This window comes from Lonchura striata, chromosome 1 (assembly GCF_046129695.1).
Source record: "Lonchura striata isolate bLonStr1 chromosome 1, bLonStr1.mat, whole genome shotgun sequence".
In the NCBI taxonomy this organism is placed as follows: Eukaryota; Metazoa; Chordata; class Aves; order Passeriformes; family Estrildidae; genus Lonchura; species Lonchura striata.
This window is the reverse complement of record NC_134603.1, coordinates 87,347,527-87,372,003: the sequence shown is the minus strand read 5'-3', so window position 1 is coordinate 87,372,003 and position 24,477 is coordinate 87,347,527. Positions and strand designations below refer to the sequence as shown.

Here is a 24,477-nt window from a genome sequence, read left to right as displayed (position 1 = left end):
AAGGAAGAAATAGGGATACATGAATCCATGAATTCAACTGCTTACTCTGCAGCACTGAAGTGCTCAGGTTCTGTGTTTCTGTCCCCAGGTAAAATGCACCAGACATATGCTATAAAGATTAATCTGACTGATTATTGTATGATGCAAAAGATATGGAACTCTATAATATTTATGTCACTCTGTTGCTGTAGTTTTGTGCAGGGGTTATGCACTGAACATAACATAATAAAAAAGAGTCATGTACCCATCTGGAATCAGACAGCCGTTGTAACATGAGCCTTAGTGAAGTGGCAGCTGTCTGTGCTGTGTGCTAGAAAAGCATATTTATCCCAGCATAAAAATTGTCATGCACAGGAGATGAACTATTTTAATGGTACTGCTTTCCAATATCCACATTTAAATCCCAAACAACTTTGTTGAAAAGCTCTGAGACAAGTCCATGCTTTGTCTCCAAGATTACCTTCAGAAAGGGAGAGATGTATACATTCTAAATTTTAGAGGAGCAGTGCTGCATAGCAGGACAAAGCAGTACAAAGGAGATTTTGAAAAGAGATGTGTTCTGGTATCATGAAAACAGGACCATGTCATAAGTTTCTAGAAACTTTGTCGCTTTTACAGGGAGGTAGTGGTGCACTTTGACTTCTTTATGAGGTGGAGAACATACCTACAATATGTAAACAGAAGACCTAGAGAATGCTTTATTATAATTTTCAAGAAATTTTACTTCTATTTACAGATGGAGTCACATGATTTATAAAAAGTAGGTCCAGCAGTTAATTTCTCCTTTATTGTCAAGAATACATAGTCTGCATAATTACTAAAATTTATTCAAAATAATTAGACCGCAACTGAAAGAACAGGAGAGAAGTAAACCAAAACTGATATAGAAGAAACCCTATCTACATTGCTTTTGCTTAAACTTTGTTATACTTAATAAAGTTCAAATATGTTTATCAGAAATGTCCTATACATCAGAATAATCTGCTAAAACATGCACGCATAAATTGTGATGATGTGTATTTTTCATTGCTTGCTTTATGACAGATTTAAATAACAAATACAGGAAAGCAGATTTTTATGTGGCTTCCAAGCCTTGTACTAAGTATGTTCCATGATGATTTGGGTCAGAATCCAAGCCAGCCTCCTTCAAGAGAAATGGAGACATGCTTACCAATTCCACTATGAATTTAACTTAGTCTGAAGAAGGCTTTGGCCACTGTCTCTAAATCAGTGGAGATGCTACATGGGCAGTGTGCTTTCTTCTATGGGAGAAATATAGAAATACGGTGGTTATTAATTTATGTCTTTTATAGTCAGATGATTGGCTAATCAAGCTGATAAAATGCAAGTAAAAGAGCAATAAGGAAACACTGAAAAAGATCATGTGCCACATGCTCTGTAGTAAGTAACAAATCCAAACTGTGCAATCATAGTCTTCATTGATGGAAAAAAATAATTATGGGGGTATATACATTACCTTGAGTGTAATCATAGCAGATGCAACTGTTGACATTACATAGCAATATTCTATTAAAGCATGTAAAAAGGGACAGTCCTTGGCACCCAAACTGTTGCAGAGTTTAAAAATCGGTATTGTATTTTGTGTAATTCAGTCAGTTTTGGTTTAAAAGAGAATCTTAATTTTACTGCAGCCAAGAAGGAGTTTGGACATTTCTTGCTGTTCATTCATTTTATAAAATCAGCCAGCTGGAAAAACTGCTTTTCATGGTTTCCGGTAAAGGAAGAACTGAGTTAAAGAATTACCACATCAAAATTTCCTGAAGGATAAATGAAAATGAAATAAAAGTTCCTAAATTATTTGATTATTAACTCTGAGATTTACAAACTTCCTGGTAAATGTTGCAGTGCAGGAAGTGATCAGACCAGAAGCAATTGTTGCATGGTTTTTGGTGAAAGGAAATTCCATTTGTATAAATTATTTGACCACTTTGGCATGGGGGAGGTTGCTGGGCAAGGTTTTTTTGCTACCATTCATAAATATTTTCTTAATGTCATCCATAAAATAAAAAATAATGATTCTATAGGAAAACGTTCCAAATTGAGATGCCAGGGCTGAGTTGCCTCAGTTCCAGATGCTTTTGCCAGAATTGTAGTTCCCTGAGAGCTGGAACTCATGTGTACCTATGGAAGCAGATGAAAGAATAGGAATAAAAATAAGATACTGAACTACTTCTGCTGCTACATGCCTGAAAAAAAAAAATCATCAAAGTTATTATAATTATGACTGTTATTAGATATCATGTCTGGTTTCTGCATATTTAAATTCTGAGAGAGGTGAAACTTAGGCACTTAGAGATCCCAGGGGAATAATTGCAGAAATGATGACATATTCCACTTTTTGAACAAATTTCAATACCAAAGCTGCGTTCTGCGTACTTACATTTCTTCTTAATTATACTTGGATGCAGGATAGATAGTAATTTTCTGTCTTACAAATCATGTAGCCAATTAGTCTTGTAGATCATGAATACGCAATGGCCTAACTCATTAAATGGAATTTTCCTTCTCTGTTGTTATGGCAAAAGAGTCTGCAAATAGTTGAGTATTATATCTCTCTGGGAGCTCAGCCTTGGCCAAGGCTACAGATCCATAACTTCAGCAAGTGGACAATTACTGGGTTTACTTTTCATTCCTTACAGTGTGCCATGTTAGTCTTGTGTGTGTGTCTGTCTGTCTGTATGCATGTACTGTAAATTGGTATAGGTGGTTTTGCTCCTCTAAACTTCTCAACTTAAATGCCATCATTCTGATGCTATGTGATTAATTTCGTCTTCCTGATTATTTCCCACTCCCAAGAAATTCTGAGCCCAGAATCTTTCCCTCTGGCCCACTGAGACATGCAGACCTGACCTCTTTTGGCTTCTGGAAGCAAAGCTGAGAAAAACTGGCAACATGTCTCCGAAGAAACCACATCTTATATCAAATGATCTAACACAGGTGTTCTTTTCTTCTTCCCTCTGATTTTTAATTTTTTTTTCCTGCATAATATGCTTAGCATTCTGTCATCTCAGAGTATGAAGATAACACATGTAACCTGGTCTGCCTCACAGGCAGGGTTCATAGCCACGATGAAGGCAGACTGTTATGACCAGAGAGATCCACAAGACAACTGAGAAATGAGTTACAGACCCAATATTTCTCTGAGCCAGTTTTGCTGAGTTTCTGTGTTGGTAAATAATAAACAGGATGTGAAGACATGACTTGGTGATTGGCCTTCGTGCTTTTTCAGTGGTAGCATGTTTGCCCAAGGGTGAATGTTGCTTATCTAACATTATCTGCTCCTCTTTTTCATTATATTGCAGGACATCTGAGACTTGAGCAGATGTTGAGTTGTGATTTTTAAAAGCTGTGGTCTCAAATATTATAGAAGTAACAAAACCTCTCCGTTTAGGGGAAATGTTTTCTGTAATCTTATTACTGGAGTAGTTATCTTGAGTGCCTTATTGACATGTTTTGCAAAACTACTCTGGGGATTTAAATTTAACTACTGTTTTCTTGAAAACAATAATAAAAAAAACCACCCTGCTGTTGGTTATACTGGATTTTTACTAAAATTTGAGTATGTTTTATCTGTTGTTATTTGTAGTTACAGACTTCCCAGAGAATGGAGATTCTAAAAGTATGCAAAAATATACATATTTCTACTATTAGGATTCTGTTACTGAGTCTGGAACTGGCGATTTTGCCCCTTCTGCTGTGTACCCCACAACTTGTGGTTCTGGCTATCAGACTTTGGGGAAATGATGAGCTAGGTGCTTGCTGTCTCCCTCACTTTCCAGGGTTTACTTTGGGAATGTTCCAGATAAATGCATGAGAAAGGGAATACAAGAGTTATTCTGTGAAATCTTTCTTTTTAGCAAGTGGAGAATTATATACATATCTCATGTGTATACATATTCATGTACCTATATATGCTGTAATGCAGATATGACATTGCTGTTCCTATTTGTTAAACTTCTATTTTCTACATTTTACTGTAAGAGAAAATCCTAATCTTATCTTTTACTGCTTGTACCTTAAAGAATCAAAACATTATTATTCTCTCTGAATCTTACAGAGTTCACATGGAATTTATGATGGAGATGTTAAAACGTGTGTGTAACAGCTGCCGCTAGGATGTGGTGGGGATCTTTCAGGGAAAAGGGAAGGGAATGCAACTTTGCTCATGGATATTAAAACTGTTGAGTAAAATGTGAAAGCTTCTTGAGTCTCAGAATAGTAATAAAAGCAGTGAGTAAATTTAACTTGCTAGACAGTTGCAATTTGCAGAATGCATTTGTCAAGTAGTTTGGAAATAATCTAGAGCACATTTAGATGGAAAAAGTAGAAATGGGTTCAGAATAAAAATGTGAGCTAATTGTCCTTCTCGGTTTGCAGAAATTAAGCTATACACTTCATCATAAACTCAGTAAGGGACAAGACCAGAGGGAGATTTTGAACTTTGGGGAAAGTGAGATTTTGTTCCATATCTGTTTGGTCCCTAAATGCAAGTGATTTGTCTTTGAGTCTTCAATTTAATTTTTAAAATGGGTGCTTCCTTTGAACAGTGTTAGTGCATTTGGAAGTTGAGAAGTATAATTGAAAGACAGATCTTTCCAGACCAGTGTTTGTTTTGCCTTTAGTATGTTGGGTCTGTGAGTTGTTAAAAACTCTTCTTCTTGAGTCTTTGTAATATGCACTGTTGGCTCCACTGCCATGGAAATTGGTGTGATCTCATGAATACAGTGAAATGAGATCACCAAGAGGGAATAAGGACATGCCCCAGCATTGTAAATAACAAGTGTGACTTTTAAAGAAAAGACACCCTTTTAGTGATTGATTGCACTTTTTTTTCGTTAGGTGGATGAAAATGTAATGGACTTTGTTCATATATGACATTTTTATTTGCTATCATGTTAATAAATAAAAATCAGTTTATATTTCTGAACTGGATTTTCATGTTAGGCCCCTCTTTTTTTTTCATTACAGCCCCTCAGTTCTATCCCTCAATTCTTTTAACCCTGTCAGTTTTAGACTCCTGTAAGTAGGGTTTTCTCTACTCTGCTTTCTTACTGATACTGAGTTTCCTCAGAGAATTTCATTATTTCTGCTAAGGGCATTTGTTTGTAGCTGAAGTTCTCAGTATAATTCATTGGTTTTAATTTTTGAGTCATCTCTCATCTTCTATTTTCCAGGTTGGTGAGAGGCAGAGAGTTCTGGTAACAGAAGAATCCTTTGACTCCAATTACTATGTTGCTCACAATCCTTTCTATGAGCAGGTACAGTTAAATAAACCAAATAACATATTTTTGTTTTATCTTTGCTTTCTGATAATCTCAGCAACACAGAGTGTCAGGATTAAAAAAAAAGTCTAGTAGAGAAATAAGAAGCATTTTCCAGGAAACATGTGACCATCAAGACTTTTTTATGAGATAATTTGTTTTATTATTGTGTTGTAAATATAATTTACCTGAAATTATGTTAAGAAATACACCGTGGATATTTGAGTGTACAGTGTGGTTTAAGAAGCTGTTAATTGTTGCAGTAATTTTAATTTTAATGTCCCCAAAGCACTGATTTCTGAATAGTTGAGTCCTGACAATTTGTATAAATGTTTCTGAAAAGTGTTGCAGGCAGTGCAATTTGAAAAAAAAAAAATCTAACAATAGAAGAGTCAGAAACTTTTTTAGATTAACACTTCAGCATGGCATATTGTGTTTCATAGAATCATACGATGGTTTGGGCTGGAAGGGGCGCTGCTGGCCACCCCTCTTTGGATGCAGCCCAGGAGATAATTGGCTTTCTGGTCTGCAAGTGCACATTTCTGGCTCATGTCTGGCCTCTCAACCACCAGCACCCCCAAGTCCTTCTCAGCAGGAAAGTACTCACTCTCCATGAGTTCTTCTCCCAGTCTGTACTTGTGTCTGGGATTGCCCCAACCTGGCTGCAGCACCTTGCACTTGGACTTGTTGAAACTCATTATGATTTTGTGGATTTACTTCTCAGGCTTGTGTAGGGCCCCCTAAATGGCATGCCTTCCTTCTAGTTTTTTTTAATTTCCTTCTGTGTACTTCCTGTAGATAAATTCTTGCCACACAAAAACATTATCTTTGAGCTGGGAAGGAAGCACACGCATCAATTTCACAAAATTGTTATTTTTGCTCAAAAGCTGGTGAGTTGCTTAAGACCAATAAAATTTGTTCTCCTGAATCATCATGATTTTATTTTATATTCTTAGTGCATTTTCTTGCACTAAGCTGTCTACAATTTGCTTTTGCTACCATTAGGTATTCTGTTTTCTGAACCTAGGAAGATTATAGATGATAGCTGTGCTTTCTTCTGGTTTTGGCTTATGTTATGGAATTTATTAATTTGTTTTTTCTTAGTAGTAAGTAACATTTCTATTCTTAAAATATCTGTTTCTGTTAGATATCTGAGTCACTAATTCTTTTTCCTTGCTTTCTTTTTTATTTTCTTTGTTACATATCCAACTTCTAAGTCTTATGTATTGATGCTCCTTGATTTTGTAGTTTATCAGTCAGTTGAGCAACATGGTTTTCCACATAGAGATTAAAAAGAAATGTCTTGGGACTTTTCTGTTCATTGTTTTATGGAAGCTTAATTAATTAAATGAAAAGCAATATGTACCAGAAACAAAGTGTTGATTTTTTGTGTTGTGTTTGTACAGCACCTAATGCAGCTCATGATTGGAACTGGTAAATTTACAAAATACCAATAGTCACGTAGGGACTCATTTTAAATTCTGTTAGGGAATAAATGCTTCCCATTAACAAAATGCAAATCTTTTTCTTAAAATCTTATATGTGGCATGTTTCATAAGGATGGTATCCTACTGTTCACCCAGGTAAGCACAAGAATCCATGCTCGTAACTAAGATTAATAACAATAAATTGAATGATAGTAAATTGAAAACCACTCTAAATTCTAACTATTATATTATATATTATTTGAGCTGAAGCTCAGAGTCCTGGTATGGTGTTCTGTTAATTCAAATAGTTATCAAATGTATTCTGTCTTCACTGAGCTCATCTGTACTGAAAGAATTTGCTATTAAACCCACATCAATACAGCTACACAGACAAACTTAGTGATAAAGCTGCAGCTGACATTTGTGGAGGCTTAAGTGATACAGTTTACAATGAACAGAGTAGTCTAAAGTGACCAAAGAAGGCTTTGCCAGATCCACAGCCAAGGTGAGAGTTTCTGCTGGTTTACCTTAGTTTCTTAGAAATACTGTTGAGGGTTTTTTTCTTAACAAATACTTCAAAACATATCTGAGTGTATACCAAGCCTGGATGCTTGGTTGTTTATGGTATCTCCCAGTTATTTTCATTTAACCTGTTTCTTTTTCTGAAGTTGGGTTTATATTTAGTTACTACCTTTTTTTTCATGAGGAGACAGAAGATTTACAGAGGTTATGAGCCCAGTGTATACTCAGCAAACCTAGTGTCCCTTTGATATAAATTTACCCAAGATGAGTTACTTGGGAAGAACTGTGATCCAGTCACATTGTAATACTCTGAGCATTAGGATCCTGACTTTGTGTTTGCTTAGTCTCAGCTTGCCTGTCTCTGAAAGGCAAAGATTTTTGCGTTTCTTGGAAGATGCTTAGGAAGCTCAGCAGAATCCTAGGATCTTGAACCTCTTACAGTCATGAACACCTTGAGCCTTCAGGAAAGAAGGGAAACCACTGGTGGTGATTTCCTCCAAGTGGGACAATCAACAGTTCTGATAGGTGAAAATGGAGAGGCAGAAAAATGGTCTCCAAATATGGGTAGCACAGGTTTTTTTTTCTCTGAAAGTCCTCTACACATGTAGTTCTAAAAATTAAGCCGTTTTTAAGGTATTTCAATTTCAGCATCCAAGAATCAAGATAAAAAGATAAGATCTTTTCCTATGAAAAGCTCTACTTGGCCCTGGCAAGGCCACACCTGGAGTGATGTGTCCAGTTCTGGGTTCCTCAGGACAAGAGACACAGGGCTACTGGAATGGGTCCAGTGGAGGAGCAACAAAGGTGATCAAGGGACTGGAGCACCTCTCTCATGAGGAAAGGCTGAGAAAGCTGGGCCTGTTCATCCTCAAGAAGAGGTGACTGAGACAGGATCTCATCAATGTCCAAAAGCATCTGAGAGGAAAGTGTCAGAGGATGTTTCCAGACTGTTCCTAGGTGGTGCCAAGCTGTAGGACAAGAGGCAATAGGCAGAAACTGATGCACGGGAAATTCCCCCTGAACATGAGGAAGAGCTTCTTTACTGTGTGGATGACCATGCACTGGGACAGATTTCCCAGAGAGTGTGTGGAGTCTCCCTCACTGGAAAAATTCCAGAACTGTCTGTGTTCAATCCTGTGCCATGTGCTCTACAATGTCCCTGCTTGAACAGGGAGATTGGTTCAGATGACCCCTCTGAGGTACCTTCCAACTTGACCCATCCTGGGATTCTGTGTGTGGATAAGCTTCAAGTAAACTTTGTTAAATAACATTTCACTGATGAAATGTTCATTATTAAATTTTGCATTGTAAACAGTGTAAAAAACTGTAACTTCATCAAGAAATTACTTGACTTCTTTTTCAACTGCTTACCTATTTTAGAGCCATTTTAAGTCTATTTATTCTTCCATTCCAAAAAATCTTGCTCCTGTGTTTTGGGCTCTTTCATTTTTTAAATGCATGACCTAGGAACCTCTGTTTTGTGCTTTTTTCTGAAGTGGGACTGTCTGATATCACGGTTGTGCAAATTCAGGAAAGAGTGCATTAGTTGCTGACCCAAGAAACAGTCATCTATTTTTACAGGCATTCATTGTCAATCATGCATCACAGCAAAAAGGATCTGCACAATCAAAATAAAGGCTTGTACAAAGAGAGAAAAGTGTATACTTTCTGTCCTGAAGCCTTCACAGACTCAGAAAAAAAATTTTTAACAGTGTCATGGGACACAGATGAAAATGGGAAGCTTTACAATAGTCTGTTAGAATTGTGTCATACAAACGTCCTTGGGAATTGTTTGGGTCTGGATTCAAAAGCTGCAATTCAGGCCCAACTTTTGTATCAATCAAACAGCATGACTTAAGGTTGGAGTTGAAGAGAGCTGAGCTAACACTGCAAAGCTCTTGTAGAATGCAGGCTGGAGATCTTACTGGTCAAGTGTGCCAGGGGCTGTAGGGCTGTAGGATACGCTGGTGATTAAAATGTTTAAGTTTTAGGATTTTCTCTGATGATTATCAAAAATCTGTTTTCTGAATGGATACTAGAGACTCTAATGTTCCTTGTGGTGTTTAGCAACTATGTCTTTATTTTATTTGAAAGGTTCTTGTGCCAAAGGATCCTCTGTTGATGGGTAAGATGGTAGAAGTGAATATTTATGAAGCTGGGAAACATTTTATGAAGGGGCAGCCAGTATCAGATGCCAGAATTCATACTGCATCCATCAGCAGACCGTTAGCAAAAGGAGAAGTTTCTGGTTTAACAGAGGTGAGTAAAAGACATTTTCTGCTTTACTACACTGGCAAATCCACAGCTGTTCAAGCAAAATGATTCCATGCTATGTATCTGTTATCATTTTATAGTTCCCATTTATATATGCATGAAGCTTTAATCTTTTCTGACAGATTGAAATCTGAATTCAAAATATGTTTTTGCTGATGCCTGTAGCTTTGCTTTGCTGACTAGAAAGGCAATAATACACTTGTTTCTTGTTTCTAGATGCAAGATGGGGAAAGAACTTACTAGAATTGAAAAGATTAAACACCAGTAATTATATAATTCAGTATATTTCACTTTAGTGGAAGGATGTATCAGTTTATTTTTTTTTACAAAGCTGCTTTTAAAAAAATATGTATTGATTACATATCTGTTAAAACAGGTCTAAACACTATTCAGAGATTCAAAATTAATTGATGGGTAGAAAGGTGCAGAATATTTACAGTATATTTTGGGAAAAAGGTCAACATCTGATTTAGTAATGTAAAAAAAAATGAAACCCTTTTAAAAAGAGATCTGATTCTTATTTTACGGCTCAGTAGATATGGCTGTTAGCCAAGTATTCTCATACATTTCATGGAGCTCTAGTTGTAAAAACTGATGGAGTGTGAAATGAAAATGTGTATCACATTTCTAAGCATCATTTGATGTCCTTTCTCCAGCACTGTTGTTAGGATCTCCAACAAATATGTAGCACATGGGAGAAGGATAATTGGTAGCTTATCAGCCACTACTGCTTTTACAGTAAATTGCTGATAAGTATTAAAGTGTATATATACGTCCTTGTTTATGTTCTAAGTAGTCACATTTAAGATACATCATCAAGGCATACCTGAGGTGACCAGTGTTAAGCTAAGCTCCTTGGTCTTTTGAATAAGCCTGGCTGTGGAAACACAGAGCAGCAATAATGCACTCCCTGTAATGCACCTACTGTAATGTGTTCAGTAGATCATGACATCTAGGCACAAACACATTACTAAGCTCTCCATTAATATTGTCTGTGTGTATGTGTATATTGGCCTGATAAGGGTCTGTAAGAGATAAAAAACAGCCAAAACCTTAAAATTGTCTGGTTGGACTACGTGGCTATTTAAACACGGCTGATTTTTTCATCAGAATGTTTTTTTTTTAAATAATCTCCTGGAACAGAACCAAGGCTGTCATTAAACCTGAGTATGTGCTGCCAGAAGCTTGTAGATGAGGACAAGCAAGCAGACTATTGACCGAATTTTTTTATGTTAAAATTAGAGGTAAAATTATTAAAATCAAGGATACTGATAATTTCCATAGGTACTCATTGAGATATATAGATCTTGTGCTGCCCTTTGGATAGGCACGAAGAAGTACGTGGAATTCCCCTATAAATGGCTGCAGTAAGCAAATGATAAGGCAAATTGCTTTTCATGAGTTTTGTGGTTATCAGTGCTCCTTCAAGGGAGTATCTTCTATATGATTGCTCCACTGGAAATGTTAGGAACTTTTGTTTAATGGAAAAAAATAGAATCCCAGTAAATGGAACATCTTTGTTACATAGAAGCTGCAGCTGAAAGCTTTTAATCACACTTGGCCAATGTATAATATATGCAACATGAACTGAAATTCTTAGAGGAAAGTTCATCCTGAAAAGTCATACATATAAATAGAAACTCAGGAACTTTCTTTAGGTTTCCAGAAAAAAAAAAGTCAGTTTGCCACAAAAGTTACCTTGGATTTCTGGCTGGCTGCAAGATGCAATTTGGGTTCCTATGTTTGGTTAGACTGTGGGGAAACACTTCCTGCTGCATTTGCTCAAGACTTATAGTTCCAATCAAAGATGCTTTGAGCAAGATAAAAGGGGCAACATATGAGCTTTGTAGCTTGTTACATGCACAGAGGGCAGGTAAAAGATGAAGGAGGCAACTCAGAACTGATGAATTCAGATTTCTCAAAAGTAGCAAAATATCTTGGATCTTTAGCAAGACCCCAAGTGTCTCCACTAGTTTTTCTGCAGCTTGCAGAACTAAAATCTTGGATAAATATTTCATTGTGCACACATATGAACAAGAATTAATGTCTGCTTATTATTAATGGTGTTTTTATTAATTTACATGGAACTCAATAAAAGTGTTTCAAAATCCATCATAGCTTACTTGTCTCTAATGAAGAACATTCACAGAAAGAATGAAAGCTTTTGAAACTGTTGTTTTTAAGGAAATTAATCAATTGAGAGCACCATCATGTGAGGATGTCAAAGCAAGTCGGAAACTCATCCTAAGCAAGAAGGTACTTCTAGAGGTGGTGTGAGAAGTACCTTCAAAGAATCAAGGCTTATCTGCAGTTGTGTGCTCTCATTCTCATCTAATATGTTACCCTCAATAATTTTTCTGACAAATTCAGAGTGAGCACCACAAGCAACATGGGTGTCTGAAGAAACAGTTGTAGACCCTTTTTTTACCTTTTTGGCTGCATGACTCTGGCAGCAAATTGGTCCAAAGAAATAAAAGAAGTAGGTCGCCAACTGGAGTCAACAGATTTGACTGAAAAAGAGGGAATGCAAAATGCAAAAACACAAAGGACAATTTAGAGTGTCCATAAAATATTCACACATTGTGTCATGACAAGTAAGGAGGGAAATATATATGTAATTAATTCAGAGTATTTCTAGCATTTCATGCTTTTTCAGTGTATGAAGAACACAGCTAATATATATACCCATGAATGTACTAATTATGTAGAATGTCTTACAGTTACTATACTCTTTAAGGAAAAAACTGTAACCAAGTAGATGGTGGGAGGGAGGTCTTAACATTCAGTAATGTCAGGCTCTGTGGCAGAATTTGGGATGGGAAGGACAGAAGAGTCTTGGAGTCAGCAGCTCGGGTTAAAAAGCTGTCAAAGCAATCAGACTTAGTGATTGCTGTGGACATACTAAGTAGTAAAATGCACAAGTATTTGCCAGGATTTTTTTTTTTAACTTTGGCATGAATTTTCTTATAAAAGCCACTTATAAGTTACAATTTAAATAAAAGCCACTTATAATTTTCTTATAAAAGCCAGGGAGTGATGTCTCCGAGTGGCACAATTTTACAGGATGGCTGTTTGGGAGGGCAAACACATTTGAAAATTTCAATTGACAGATTTACTGTAGACTTACTTGGGCTTAAGATGGACTGTTGCTGATTCAGTAAGAAAACCATATTTAGAAGGCATACATTGCAGAGGATATATAGGTAAAAGTTGAAGTCAATAAAGCATGAACATGTGTAAAGGCATTTTTGGATTTAGTTCTAGTAAATCTAATATAGGATGTATGTGAACTGGACATTAAAAAGTAGTGACAGTAACCTTAAAATGAACATTCAGACAAAACAAACCTGTCACAAGTTACTAATTGCAATTACAAATATCAGTGAAAAAGTATTTCAAAGCTCTGATCAATACTTAGTTCTGTCAAGTTTCACAAGAACAAAAAGAAGATGTAAATGCTGTAGATGTTACATCCTTTCATTGAGGTAGGCTTGAAGGTGACAAAGCATTGAGTGCGGTTAAGCATTTTGAGATTCAAAAAGCAATTTACCATTTTTTCTATGTTCTTAAGCACTCTGGTAAACATGTCTTTGAGGATTTGGAGGTGGGTTTGCAATGCACATAGTGTTGAGTATATTGTCTTTGGATAATATTTTTGAAAAGTCAGCAGTTTGTGTCAACAGTCTGAATGTAATCTAATTTAGAAAAAAAACAATTTTAATATTTGTATTAGTTTTATTTTGCCATATTTAGGGATCTTGACTGTTTCTCAGCAGCATAAAATAAAATACCTAATAAATGTATCCTGTTTACAGACAAATGTTTGCCCAAAACTAATCATTGAAAAAAAGTAAGAATCTGCAAGAATATGATCTCTTGTTAGACCAGAAATAGAGTATGTTATGCTTCTGTACTCCAAAAATAATTCTGGTTGTTTACGTATGTTCTGTGACTAGAGGAAAAATACTGTAAGATGAGAAATACATGAAGAAAAGACCAAAGGGCTGAGAGATAAAAATAAAAGGCTGGCTACCTGCCAGAGCTGCAATGCATTGCCAGAATCAAAGCTCTGTAAGTCTGAGGGTCTTTGGTGGGAAATTTTAATCAGATGGAAAATTAAGGCAAGAGAAAAAAAAAATAATTTTAACAGGCTGTTTAATCCGCAGTCATGATTACTTTATGTTCATAGTTCATGTTTCTATAATGCATCTATGACTGACTTTCTTTTCAAACAAATACAGGCACATATTTCAGTTTTCTGTTTTCCATTGGTTTCTGTGATTATATTCTCCATGTCTAACACTTCCCCTGTAAATGGCATCTGCTGGGAGCCACCACTTACAATGGCTCCTTTTGTGAGTCCGGAACCTTGGTGCACATCTCTGTGGCTCCCAGGCCTTGGAAATACTCAGAGTTGGCCTGTTAAGCTAATAGTTATTCAAGCCATTGGGCTCTTAGGACGAAATGAGGAGTGAGCCACTGATTTTCAGTTAGCGACCAATTATTTGGTCATTCTGCTTGTTCCCATTTTCTTTCCCATCCTCCCTGCATTTTAGTTGCAGTAGGTTATTGTGGCATTATGCTTCTGGATACTAATGAAGAAGATTTATGTTACTAGTCTTACATTTAGCCGCAAATATTTTCTAGTTACATGAGCAAAAACATCACCCAACCTTTTTTTATGATGTTAAGAAACAGGAAAGACACATATATCAAACAGTTCTTTATAGCCTGCCAGAAAGAAAATTCACAAAGCATAGCTTAAAGGAAACTCTCTGATCTCCGGTAGAAAGGGTGTTTCACTTGCAGGCAAAATAAAACAGAGAAGAGGGCAGAAAATACCTTCTGCTGGAACACAAATGAAAGAAATCATGTCAGAATTAAGATCTCTGCATTGGAAAATTCCTTTAAGGACTTGGAAGGAAATGTGGAAGATGTGCATTAATTAATAAGTACAGTTTTTACATGTGTTGGAGTTTCAAAGTGGTGGAAAATTTGGTTCCTGAACAGGAACCAGAGATGAGAGATTTAGGGCAAAAAGAGAATGAGGAAGCAAATTTTAGATCAAAAATGGCATAGAGGTGTGAGTAGAGGAATCTTACATAAAATTTCAGAAACTGCAGAAATTATGAGATATGCTTATGAAAGATTGGCATTTCCAAAGAAGAAAGATAAACTAATATAGAATATACCTTTTACCTCTCTCAGAAAGCTACTTTGCAAAGGGATGTTTGTGTCACAAAGTCCAAGAAAGGGCAATATGAGAAATGTGGGGAAGTTTCTATTAAAGAGAAATATACTGACACAAACAGGAACATTTTCTATGTAAAACGATTTTCAAGTAATGCTTTATGAAAATATGATGCACCACTTGGTGCTCTTGCATTCTTAGGAACATACCTTTGTTAGCTCAGTTGAACTCTCTCCCACTTTCTGATATTTTTTTTGGTGACACTAAGCTGAGTGGTGCAGTTGTCACACCTGAAGGATGGAATGCCATCCAGAGGGACTTGTACAAGCTCAAGGACTTGGCCCATGGGAATCTTGTGATGTTTAACAAGACCAAGTGCAAGGTGCTGCAGGGCAATCCGTGGTATGAATGCAGGCTGAGGAATGAACAGATGGAGAGCAGCCCTGCCAAGAAGGACGTGGGGGTGCTGGTGGGTGAGAGGCTGGACATGACCTGGCAATGTGCACCTGCAGCCCAGAAGGCCAATCTCATCCTGGGCTGTGTCAAAAGCAGTGTGGCCAGCAGGGAGAAGGAGGAGATTCTGTCCCTCTCTTCTGGTGAGACCTCACCTGCAGTGCTGCGTCCAGCTCTGGGGTCCCCAACACAGGAAGGACATGGATCTGTTGGAGCAAGTGGAAGCCACCAAGATGATCAGAGGGATGGAGTCCTCTCCTATGAGGAAGGACAGGGAGGATTGAGTTTGTTCAGCCTGGAAAGGAGGAAACTTTGGGTTAACCTAATTGGTCTTCCAGTATCTGAAGGGAGTTTGCAACCAAGATGGAGAGGGACTTTTTACATGAGCAGGTAGTGACAGGACAAGGGAGAATGCTTTCAAACTGAGAGTCGGTTTAGATTACATATTCAGAAAAAAATCTGTACTGTGAGGGAATGAGGCACTGGAACAGGTTGACTGGACAAGTATTAGTGCTTTTGCATGTATTAATCTGTTTTATTTAATGTGTTCCTTGTATTCTCTGCTGGTTGTAAATAGAGGTCATAGAAGATGGTGTAAAATCCTTCTTAAATAATCTTTCTTTCTTATGTTTTCTTCCGTTCTTTCATGAAGGTTACTGTAAACTTAGTGTAATAAGAGCTATATTTCCTTTTGAAGAGTAGAGCTCAATGAATGCCATTTATGGATTTTTTTAAAAGGAATTTTGAAAGTCTCATTTTTTCCTGAAAATTGTCATGTCCTCTTTCTTAGATGCTGATTTTCGTGATCTACACATTATCTGCATGCTGTATTGGCTTTGTTTATTTGGGGAATTGAGTTGACATGAATTCTTCTTCTGCACAGAAGCCCATTTCTTGGCTTAAAATTTGAAACTTGCAGTTGAGTCTTTCTTATGGGCAGAATAAATTTTTCTTACTGAGTTTAGGTAAGCAGTGGCTTGAATGGCATGTAGTGGTTGGGGAATTTTAATCAATGCTAATCTCTAGGAACATACTTAGCTAATGTCTGTGACAAACACTTGGGCTGTAAGTCAGCCCCCTTGGGTCATGGGTATGGGCTAGGTGACTTCTTTGTTTCCAGCCTTATCTGCTATAATTCAATTAATGTTTTAGTATAGCCATTTGATGACTCCCAAACTGGAACAAAAGTAGTGCAAGTGTGTTGATCCAACACATTTCTTTGCCCTGCTTAAAGGGCTGAAATATACAGAGGTGATTAAAGAGAGGAAGCCCAAGAGCCAGCATAAGACCTTCAGCAAGTAGTTTTATCCTGGTGTCTTTAATTTAATGGGTGTGTTGTCTTTCTTCCCATCCCTCTGGCAGGGCTGAATTTCAACTGCAGTGGTCAAAGCTCAGCTGAAACAACACATATTATGTAGACCCTTTTCAAACAAATGCTCACCACAGTCCATTTCAGGTGAAAAAATCTGAACTTTAATTTATTTACTTTTCATTTCCTCAACAGTTATTTTGCTGAATGTCACAGTTTAATCACTTAAAATATATAATTATGTTAATCATGTGCAGTTCATGCAATAAATGGAAATAGTAATGACAGGGAAGATTCAATTCTAAGTCGTTTTCTGGAGAATAAGCAAAAGTTAAACAGAAATGTTCTATCCCTTCTGCCTCCAGAAATAAAAGTGCTAAAATATTTCTGCCATTTTTGTATTTTATTTCTAGTACTCAACCTGCTGATGCTGCACTGCAATATCAGTAAGCGGGTTCTGCTCTCTGTTGGCATAGGGAAATGTATAGTCATGGTAATTTTAATTGTTTGACATTGCCTGTAATATTTAGGAGATCCTTTTAGAATATTTTTTCTTTTCCATCAGATCTCTAACAAACAGACTCTTTGGGAAAAATGAAATAGCATTTGTTTTTGGTAATCCTTTATCTTTTAATATACAAATTTTAAGTTTTAATATACCAAATTTAAGTTTTAATTGGCTTTCAGGAGAAAAGTATAGCAGCCACAACTTTTCTCTGTTTTTATGTTGTTTTGGAAGTCATCTACATCCAGTCCACAAAAATCATCATAGGTTTGAATTTTATACCTCTGAAGCAAAGATAGATGGAGGATATTCAGCCCATGTGTACATTTTATCTCTGCAGTACTTAGTCACCTCTTTTCTTTTTATTAGTACTCCTTAGATCACCAAAAAGCACACTTAAGGCAGTATTTCTCTCTCCATTCCTTCACTATCTCTCCTTTCCCTGTGAGCAAATACAGTCAGAGGCATCAGATATTTATGTCTTGACTGGATGTTATTTCTGTCTGTTCCTCCTTTATTGAAGCTGTAATTAAAATAGTCTTTCTACACGAATACTTGAAAGGGTCAGCACAAAAAAGGCCCATGTAGCTCATTATACAGCTTTCCCCATCACCAAATGGAAGGTCAGTAGGAGGTTTGAATTTACATGTACAAAATTCTGGAATGTTGAACATCCACCTCTTAGAAATGTATTTGTTGCCAAAACCATTGAAGTGAGATGATTCATTACCTTCAAGATTGTTTTGAAGGGCAGTAAAAATTACAGTCATGAGATTAAGCTATTTTTTAAGTAAAGACTGTTTTAAAGGTGTAGCTTTTGTAGCTCACTTCAAAAAAATTACCAAACTATGCTGAAGATAAATGACCATGTTTTGTATCCTTTAATATTATTACATGTTCAAATTCTTTATTAGATTATGAATAGATTAATGAGTTTCTAATAGTCTAATAATCATCCTTTGTGTTTTTGCTTATTTCCTTTATGATAATGAGAATTGCTAATGTATATATAAATTTTGCAAGCAACTTTTTTCTTTTATTCTGGCAAGTCTATTTAAAAAGCATTGAACTGCTCTGCAATATTAGGATTATTTTTGAGTTATAGTACGATACCCAGATACATTTTTAATCATAATTTTCCAGTCAGACTTTTATAATACTTGGACATAGTGATTTATATTTGTGCTTTTAATATACTTATATGAGATTTATTAGAGGCTGAAGATTTTTGGTTTTAATTTTGTGGTGTCAAGGGTAATAAGATAAGGAAAAAGCATAAGAAAAAGAGGAAAAGGCTTTTCAATAAGAGAACCAAACAAATTTTGTGTGCTTTTTCATTACTAAATTATAGTTGGGGAAGATGTCTGCATATAAAAATTTAAAGGCACATTTGCAGGGGCTGTGTCTTAGACTGAAATTAAATTGCAGTTGAGTAATAAGTTCTCTTTGATGGCTACATTGGAGAAAAGGTATCTTAAAATATTCAAATACCATACTTCAGTAAATTGTATGTGAACTTCACAGCCTTAAATTTAGTCCACCGAGCATATGCTCCTAACTACCTTAGAATATCCAAAGAATTTACTGTGACTGTTGAACACATTAGAATGACTGTATGCTCAAAGACAGTCCACAGAATGTTATAGCATCTAAGCAAGCTTAAAAACTGCTGCTTATTCAAAAGTCACATACAGTAACTTTGTGTTTGTGCAGGCTGTATTCTGTATCGAGTTTAACATTCCCTCCAGATCCTTTATCATGCCATTAGTTATTAAGGTGTGTTGTTGCAGTTTTACTGGCCCAAATAACAATAGAAATAAACCCTTGCTCTCCTACTACAATCTCTCCCACTAAGATATTTTTAAAGAAGTCTTCTCAAACTGCAGGCATAATAATCACAATAATAATGTAAAAAATTGCATTCTCCCTTTGAGGAACTTGGCTCAGGGCCTATGAGTTTTCATGGGACCTGACTCCTAAATAGAGCTTTAGGATCAGTTCTTATTTTTAACAAGTTCCAAAGCAAGCTGTTCCTGTGGGCTTTATCAAAGACCATAAAAAAGATACACAAAAATTACTGGTTATTTAAGTACTTTGTTAAAGACAACTTTACTTGTGGTTAGTGTGCAATACACTATACTGATAACCTTCCTCTGACTACTTCCCATTGTGTATTTAAATTACTTGTAGAGTTCTCCCACCTACAATTTATTATTTCAGACCTTGGAACCCTTCTTAAAAATTCAAAAAGATTTTCTACTGATTTGTTGTAATGACAGCCCTTCTACCCAGAAATTACAAATGGATCTGTTGTAATGGTTTGATCCAGCAGTGGGATGAAGGAATTCTGGATTGAAAATCTAGTCAGGTTAGCATGAAAGGTTAAAAAAAAAAAAAAAAACAAAACAGAAAGGTGGTGGTGTGGTAGGGTTAGTGTAGATAGCCCAAATCCCATATATGTTCCCATTAAGGTAAAATTGGTGCTACAGCTGTTTGCAGGGTCCTTTAGGCCTTTCTTTTTCATCACAACATATTCCAAAACTTGTTCATCATTTTTACAGAGAGTTGACTCAAAGCAGATTCACAGGTTGGCATCAGAAACAGTTCATGTTTTGAGGTTCCCAAAGAGTCAGAAGGCTTCAAGCACAGCTTTTCTGTGCTTGAAACTCAAGCCCATGGGATGTTAAAATTCCAGCATATTTAGTTTCATTTCTTTTCTTCGAGTCAGGACCACAACTCAGATTTGGTGTAATAATAAAATCATGATCCGGGGCATATTTCTTCCATTCTATTTCTTATAGAAAAGCTGGAATTAGGATGAGAAAAATATATGTACTGCAGTGGTGCTTCAGCTTTTAATCACTAAGGTAACAAGCACTGGTATGAAGTCATTTTTAATTAAGATACAGTCGTATAAAGTGAAAACCAAGGTTATTCTACACATTCATTAATGCCACTATGGTATTAAAGAAATAATACGGATTTTTCTCATTCTTTATTGTAGAAAAGGGCTGATAATTTATAAATCAAAAGCATACAGTTAAAAATGTTTATAAATATTTTTCTAGAAGAAATGTACATTTTTAGTTGTTCTTGGTGATGGCAATCAACACAGAATAATTAAGGACCCAAAGGCAGGCCATTTTTGATGTAGATAGCTCATCAGCCCATAAGAAAATAGTTAATCCCAAATTCCTGGCTCAACATAATTCAGCAAATGAGTGTTGGTTTTACAGTGCTATCAGATTTTCTTTTCCTTTTTTACCTGGTCTTATCAGTAGAAACACTCTTTTGTGAGACTTGGCCTGTAAAGAACCCCTCTCTACTTGTGTGTGAGCCTGTTGTCTTTATTCCAGGGCAGAAATGGCCAGCCTCTGGCATGGGACAACTTAAAGAGTTGACCTGGCTCATTTGGTGTTATCCAATACCCTCTTTTCTAAGGGCTGCCAGGTCAGTGTCATCTGTGTGGGAGAACTTGTGATGTATGGAGCTGGAGAGCTTGTAGCTATTAATTACACAACACATATTTCTGTCTCGCTGGGTGATTGGTAAGATGGCAGGCTAAACTCTTGGTAGACCCATGTGACCTCTCAAAAAGGTTTGACCACCCAAGTACTACAACCTGACATGGATGTGTGATTGATAAATGGTGAAAGGAATGAATCCTGACTGGCTTAGAGAGCCAGATGTCAAATGCAAAACAGAAAGAAAAAGTCCCATGGAAATTACTATTTTTCTTTAGTCTCAGTATAATCAAAGGGTCCTTGACACAGTATTGTGTGAGAAAATTATTCACTAAATGTCTTGGCTTTCAAATTGATAGATGCTTCTTCATACCTATATATACATATATCTGTACTGTAGCAGAATTCGAACAAATGCTCCATTTTGGATTGGAGTGGTTTGGAAATGTTTGTGAAAGTACTTTTTGTGGAATAAAATTGTCTAGGCAATATACTCAAGTTCTTTTTGTCAAAAAAATCACATAGCTGCAAAAACTACCTTTGCATAATATCAACCAGATGGATTTCTGGTCCTGAGGAAAGGGGTCCTGTTACCAGGACTAGAGGATTTTTTTTAACTATTGGTCCTTGTTTTGACATTACTTCACATGTGATTGTTAAGTCATTTCAGTCAGTGTGACTGTGATTTATCTTATCCGTGTGGAAACTATTTTGCAATTCTCACATACAAAATCTCTGATAAGTGCAGATAACATAATTTTCATACAAAAAGGACAGCTGTGAATATCCATTTCTGACAGAGATAGTTTTTTTCAAAATGCAAGAACTTTAATTTGGTGAAATGATGGAAGTGGTGCTTAGAATGACAGGAATTCTTTTCTGTTTTCAGCTTATGTGTCTCTTGTCCAAAGAAATGTTAGTTCATTATTTTTTTCAGTGAGGAGTGCTTAAGATTCTGTAGCATAATCAGATTTTGTCACAGAACCACAGGGGAAAGCCAGATGTGCAGCTCTTAAAAGCTGGAAAGGAGTGAATTACACTTTGGGGGAGTGTCTTGTGTGATAAAAGAAAAATGTTGTAGTGCTGTTAAGCTTTAATATGGAGACATTAAACATTTTAAAATCTAAACCCATCAATTTGTTAAAGACTACATTAAGCCCCACAGTTGTCATCCCTGTGGGCTTATATTTTTCACCCCTGTAGACACCTGGTATATGTTTGCCACTTTCAGGTCATCATCTGTTTTATTTATATTTTTCTCACTTTTTTGTAACTTCTCCTGGTTTGTGTAACTACTGCATGTCATTTGGAGTTTCAGGACTACAGGTTGCTCAGCAGGGTGGTGGAATTCAATAGATCATTGAGGCCTTGGTCTGGCCTTTCCCTCAGCAGAAGCAGTGATTTACATTTGAGTGAAGGTTTTTTTTACCAGTCCTTGCTGTTGTCTCACTGTTGAAGTGAGTAGTTCAAAAGTTACTAGGATACACAGAGATACTGAAATCATTTGGAGGACTCAACTTGCCCAGGAGTCAATTGCTGTCAATACTTGTATTCACCTAGAGACAAAAGCAACAGTAAAATATGAGAGAAAGGTGTATTAAAATATTATGGGCTGTATTCTCAAAGACCAGTAGCCTTTTCTAAACAGAGGAAAGTCTAACAATCCTCATTTCTGTGTAAATGCCAGCTGTACTGTGTTTCAGTCTTTTATGAGGTGCTTATGCAGTATTTCACACGTGTCCATGTGCAAATTTTTATGCACAGAGGTAGTATCAGAATCTTTAGTATCAGAATCTTTTAGGTTGGAAAAGACCTTCCAGACAGATGGACAGAACATCAAGTCCAACCACTAATCCAGGACTGCCAAGTCCACCACTAAACAATGTCCCCACATGCCATATCCACACACCTTCTAAATACCTGCTGGGACAGTGACTCAGACACTTCCCTGGGCAGCCTGTTCCAATGCTTGACAACCTTTTGGGTAAAATTTTTTTTCCTAGTGTCCAATTCAATAAGCTACTGTTAGATATTTTTCCTCTTCATTATTTGTCATGTAATATTAGTGTTGTTACATGCCTTTTAAACCTCTCTTTCAAGGGAGTTACTTATTTTTTTCTAACCTTTCCTGTGACCTCCATAACTAAATTTCTGAGTGCTTAAGAAACAGTTCTAAGTTTATGTTTACATTATCCTCCTGAAATGTAGCTTTTGTCTTCCCATTTCACAGATGAAGATGAGGCAGATGTTTATAGTGTCTACTAAAAGGTTAGTCTGGAGAACAGATTTGATGGTGGCCAGATAAAGATGCTTGGAAACAGATACTTAAAATTATTAAAATTTTGTAGCATGTATTCAAGCAAACTGCAGTGTTTACTTTTCAGTATTTAAGACAACTCCAGGGGACAATATATCAAAGAAAAAGAGGAAAATTAGTATTTTCTACTTCATGGTTAATTCCAGAAGAAATTAATTTCTCCTCATGGGCTAATCCTCAGAATTATCATGTACAAGCTGATATACTGTGCAACACTCATGTGGGAGAAGACTGAGGTGCAGTGGGTATAAATGGTCAGTATTTGAGCGTGACAGGGTGCAAGTCCCTGCTCGGGCACTTCTGTACAACTGCAGAAGTTTGATCAGACCACCCTGTGAACAATACGAAGTCTCTCCTGAGGGTAGATATTTGTTCCAGCCTGCAGATTGGATACTTACTGTTCTTTGATGTCTTAGACAGAGTGCCAAGGTGCTATCATGATTATCTAGCATAAAATACACTGCAAGCCAAGAAAGGTTTTTCTCATGTAATCTTTCTTATGGGGAAGGGCTGACAAATCATTTGTGGTGACTGAGGATAGAGAGATTGTGTTAGAGCAGTTGGGCTTGCTAATCACAGAAAGTAACCATTGTTTGATGTTTCCATGAGAGAGCCCTCCATTAACTGCAGCTGAACTTGACTGAGTGTGAAATTAAAAAGGAGACACAGATTTCCAGACACTCCCTCAGGTGCTCAAAAGTGTTCTAACTGGCACTGTGGGAGACCTCCTAAAACAACTAAGGAAAGAGGCCACAACAATGTGAAAAGAAAACCTTTGTTTTATCACTGAACCCACAAAGTTGGTCAAGATCAGTCACACAGTATTAACTGTAAATTTTAGGCTTTACATTAAATGCTTCTTTCTGCCAAGGTCTGGTTCCAGCTGTGCTTGGTGAGCATCTGCACTCCCAGGGACTGGAGGTGTTTAATCCTAGACAGGAAAGTCTGTGAAAATAAATGTAAGAGAAATTGACAGGAGACTGCATATTAAGGCATTGTCTAGCTTTAAGAAAATTATTTTAAAATTTCAGCTTGACAGACATAAAAGATTTTACAGGCTATGTTGGCTTCTGCTGGCAGCTAGAATCTGAGACAGGAATTGTAGAAACCCGATTTCTGACTTGCATTGTGGCACTGGAGGCACTTCAATCTTCTGTATTTTTTTCCCTCCCTGTAAAATGAGGGAGGCATATAGATCCCACAGATACCTACTGGAATGAAATTTGAAACTTGGGAACCTAGTATCATTGCAAAGTGTTTAAAATGTTTATTACCCACGATATTGAAGTGTAAGAAGGGCTGTATCCTTTGTCTCTGAGGTTGTTGTATTATGTAAGTCTCTGAGGAACATTCCATTTTAATGCTTGGTTCTGTAGGAAGAAATGAAAACACCATAAATTCAGGATTATGACATATTCTAGGATTAAGGGGGAGGCTTTTAGCCAAGAATATGTACATATATCAGTTTATTCTACTTTGCTGTATGTGAAAGATCTTTGAAATCTTTCCTGATTTTGAGAGACAACATCCCTTGAGTAAAACCAGTATTACTCATTTCACTGTTGATACGTGAATATCATTCAGTTATATTGGTGATTCTTGTGACATGAATATACATTTTCAGATCTAGCTATCCATTTTACTGGGGTACTCCTTCTGATGGAAACCTTTTGTGTCTTTGCCTGTAGCTACCAATTACCTCCACATAATTGTCACTGTTGTTTCAAGATTTA

General features: G+C 36.6%; 1 protein-coding gene across 3 annotated transcripts in view; it reads left to right on the top strand.

Moving 5' to 3' along the window:
* CDKAL1 (CDKAL1 threonylcarbamoyladenosine tRNA methylthiotransferase) overlaps positions 1 to 24,477 on the top strand; it is a 375,244-nt gene that overhangs the window by 340,562 nt on the left and 10,205 nt on the right. For all 3 annotated transcript variants that reach the window (XM_021553407.2, XM_021553406.2, XM_021553405.2), the window contains 2 exons: positions 5,196 to 5,279; positions 9,326 to 9,490. In XM_021553407.2, the coding sequence (XP_021409082.1) occupies positions 5,196 to 5,279; positions 9,326 to 9,490 (249 nt within the window). The remainder of the gene's footprint in view (positions 1 to 5,195; positions 5,280 to 9,325; positions 9,491 to 24,477) is intronic.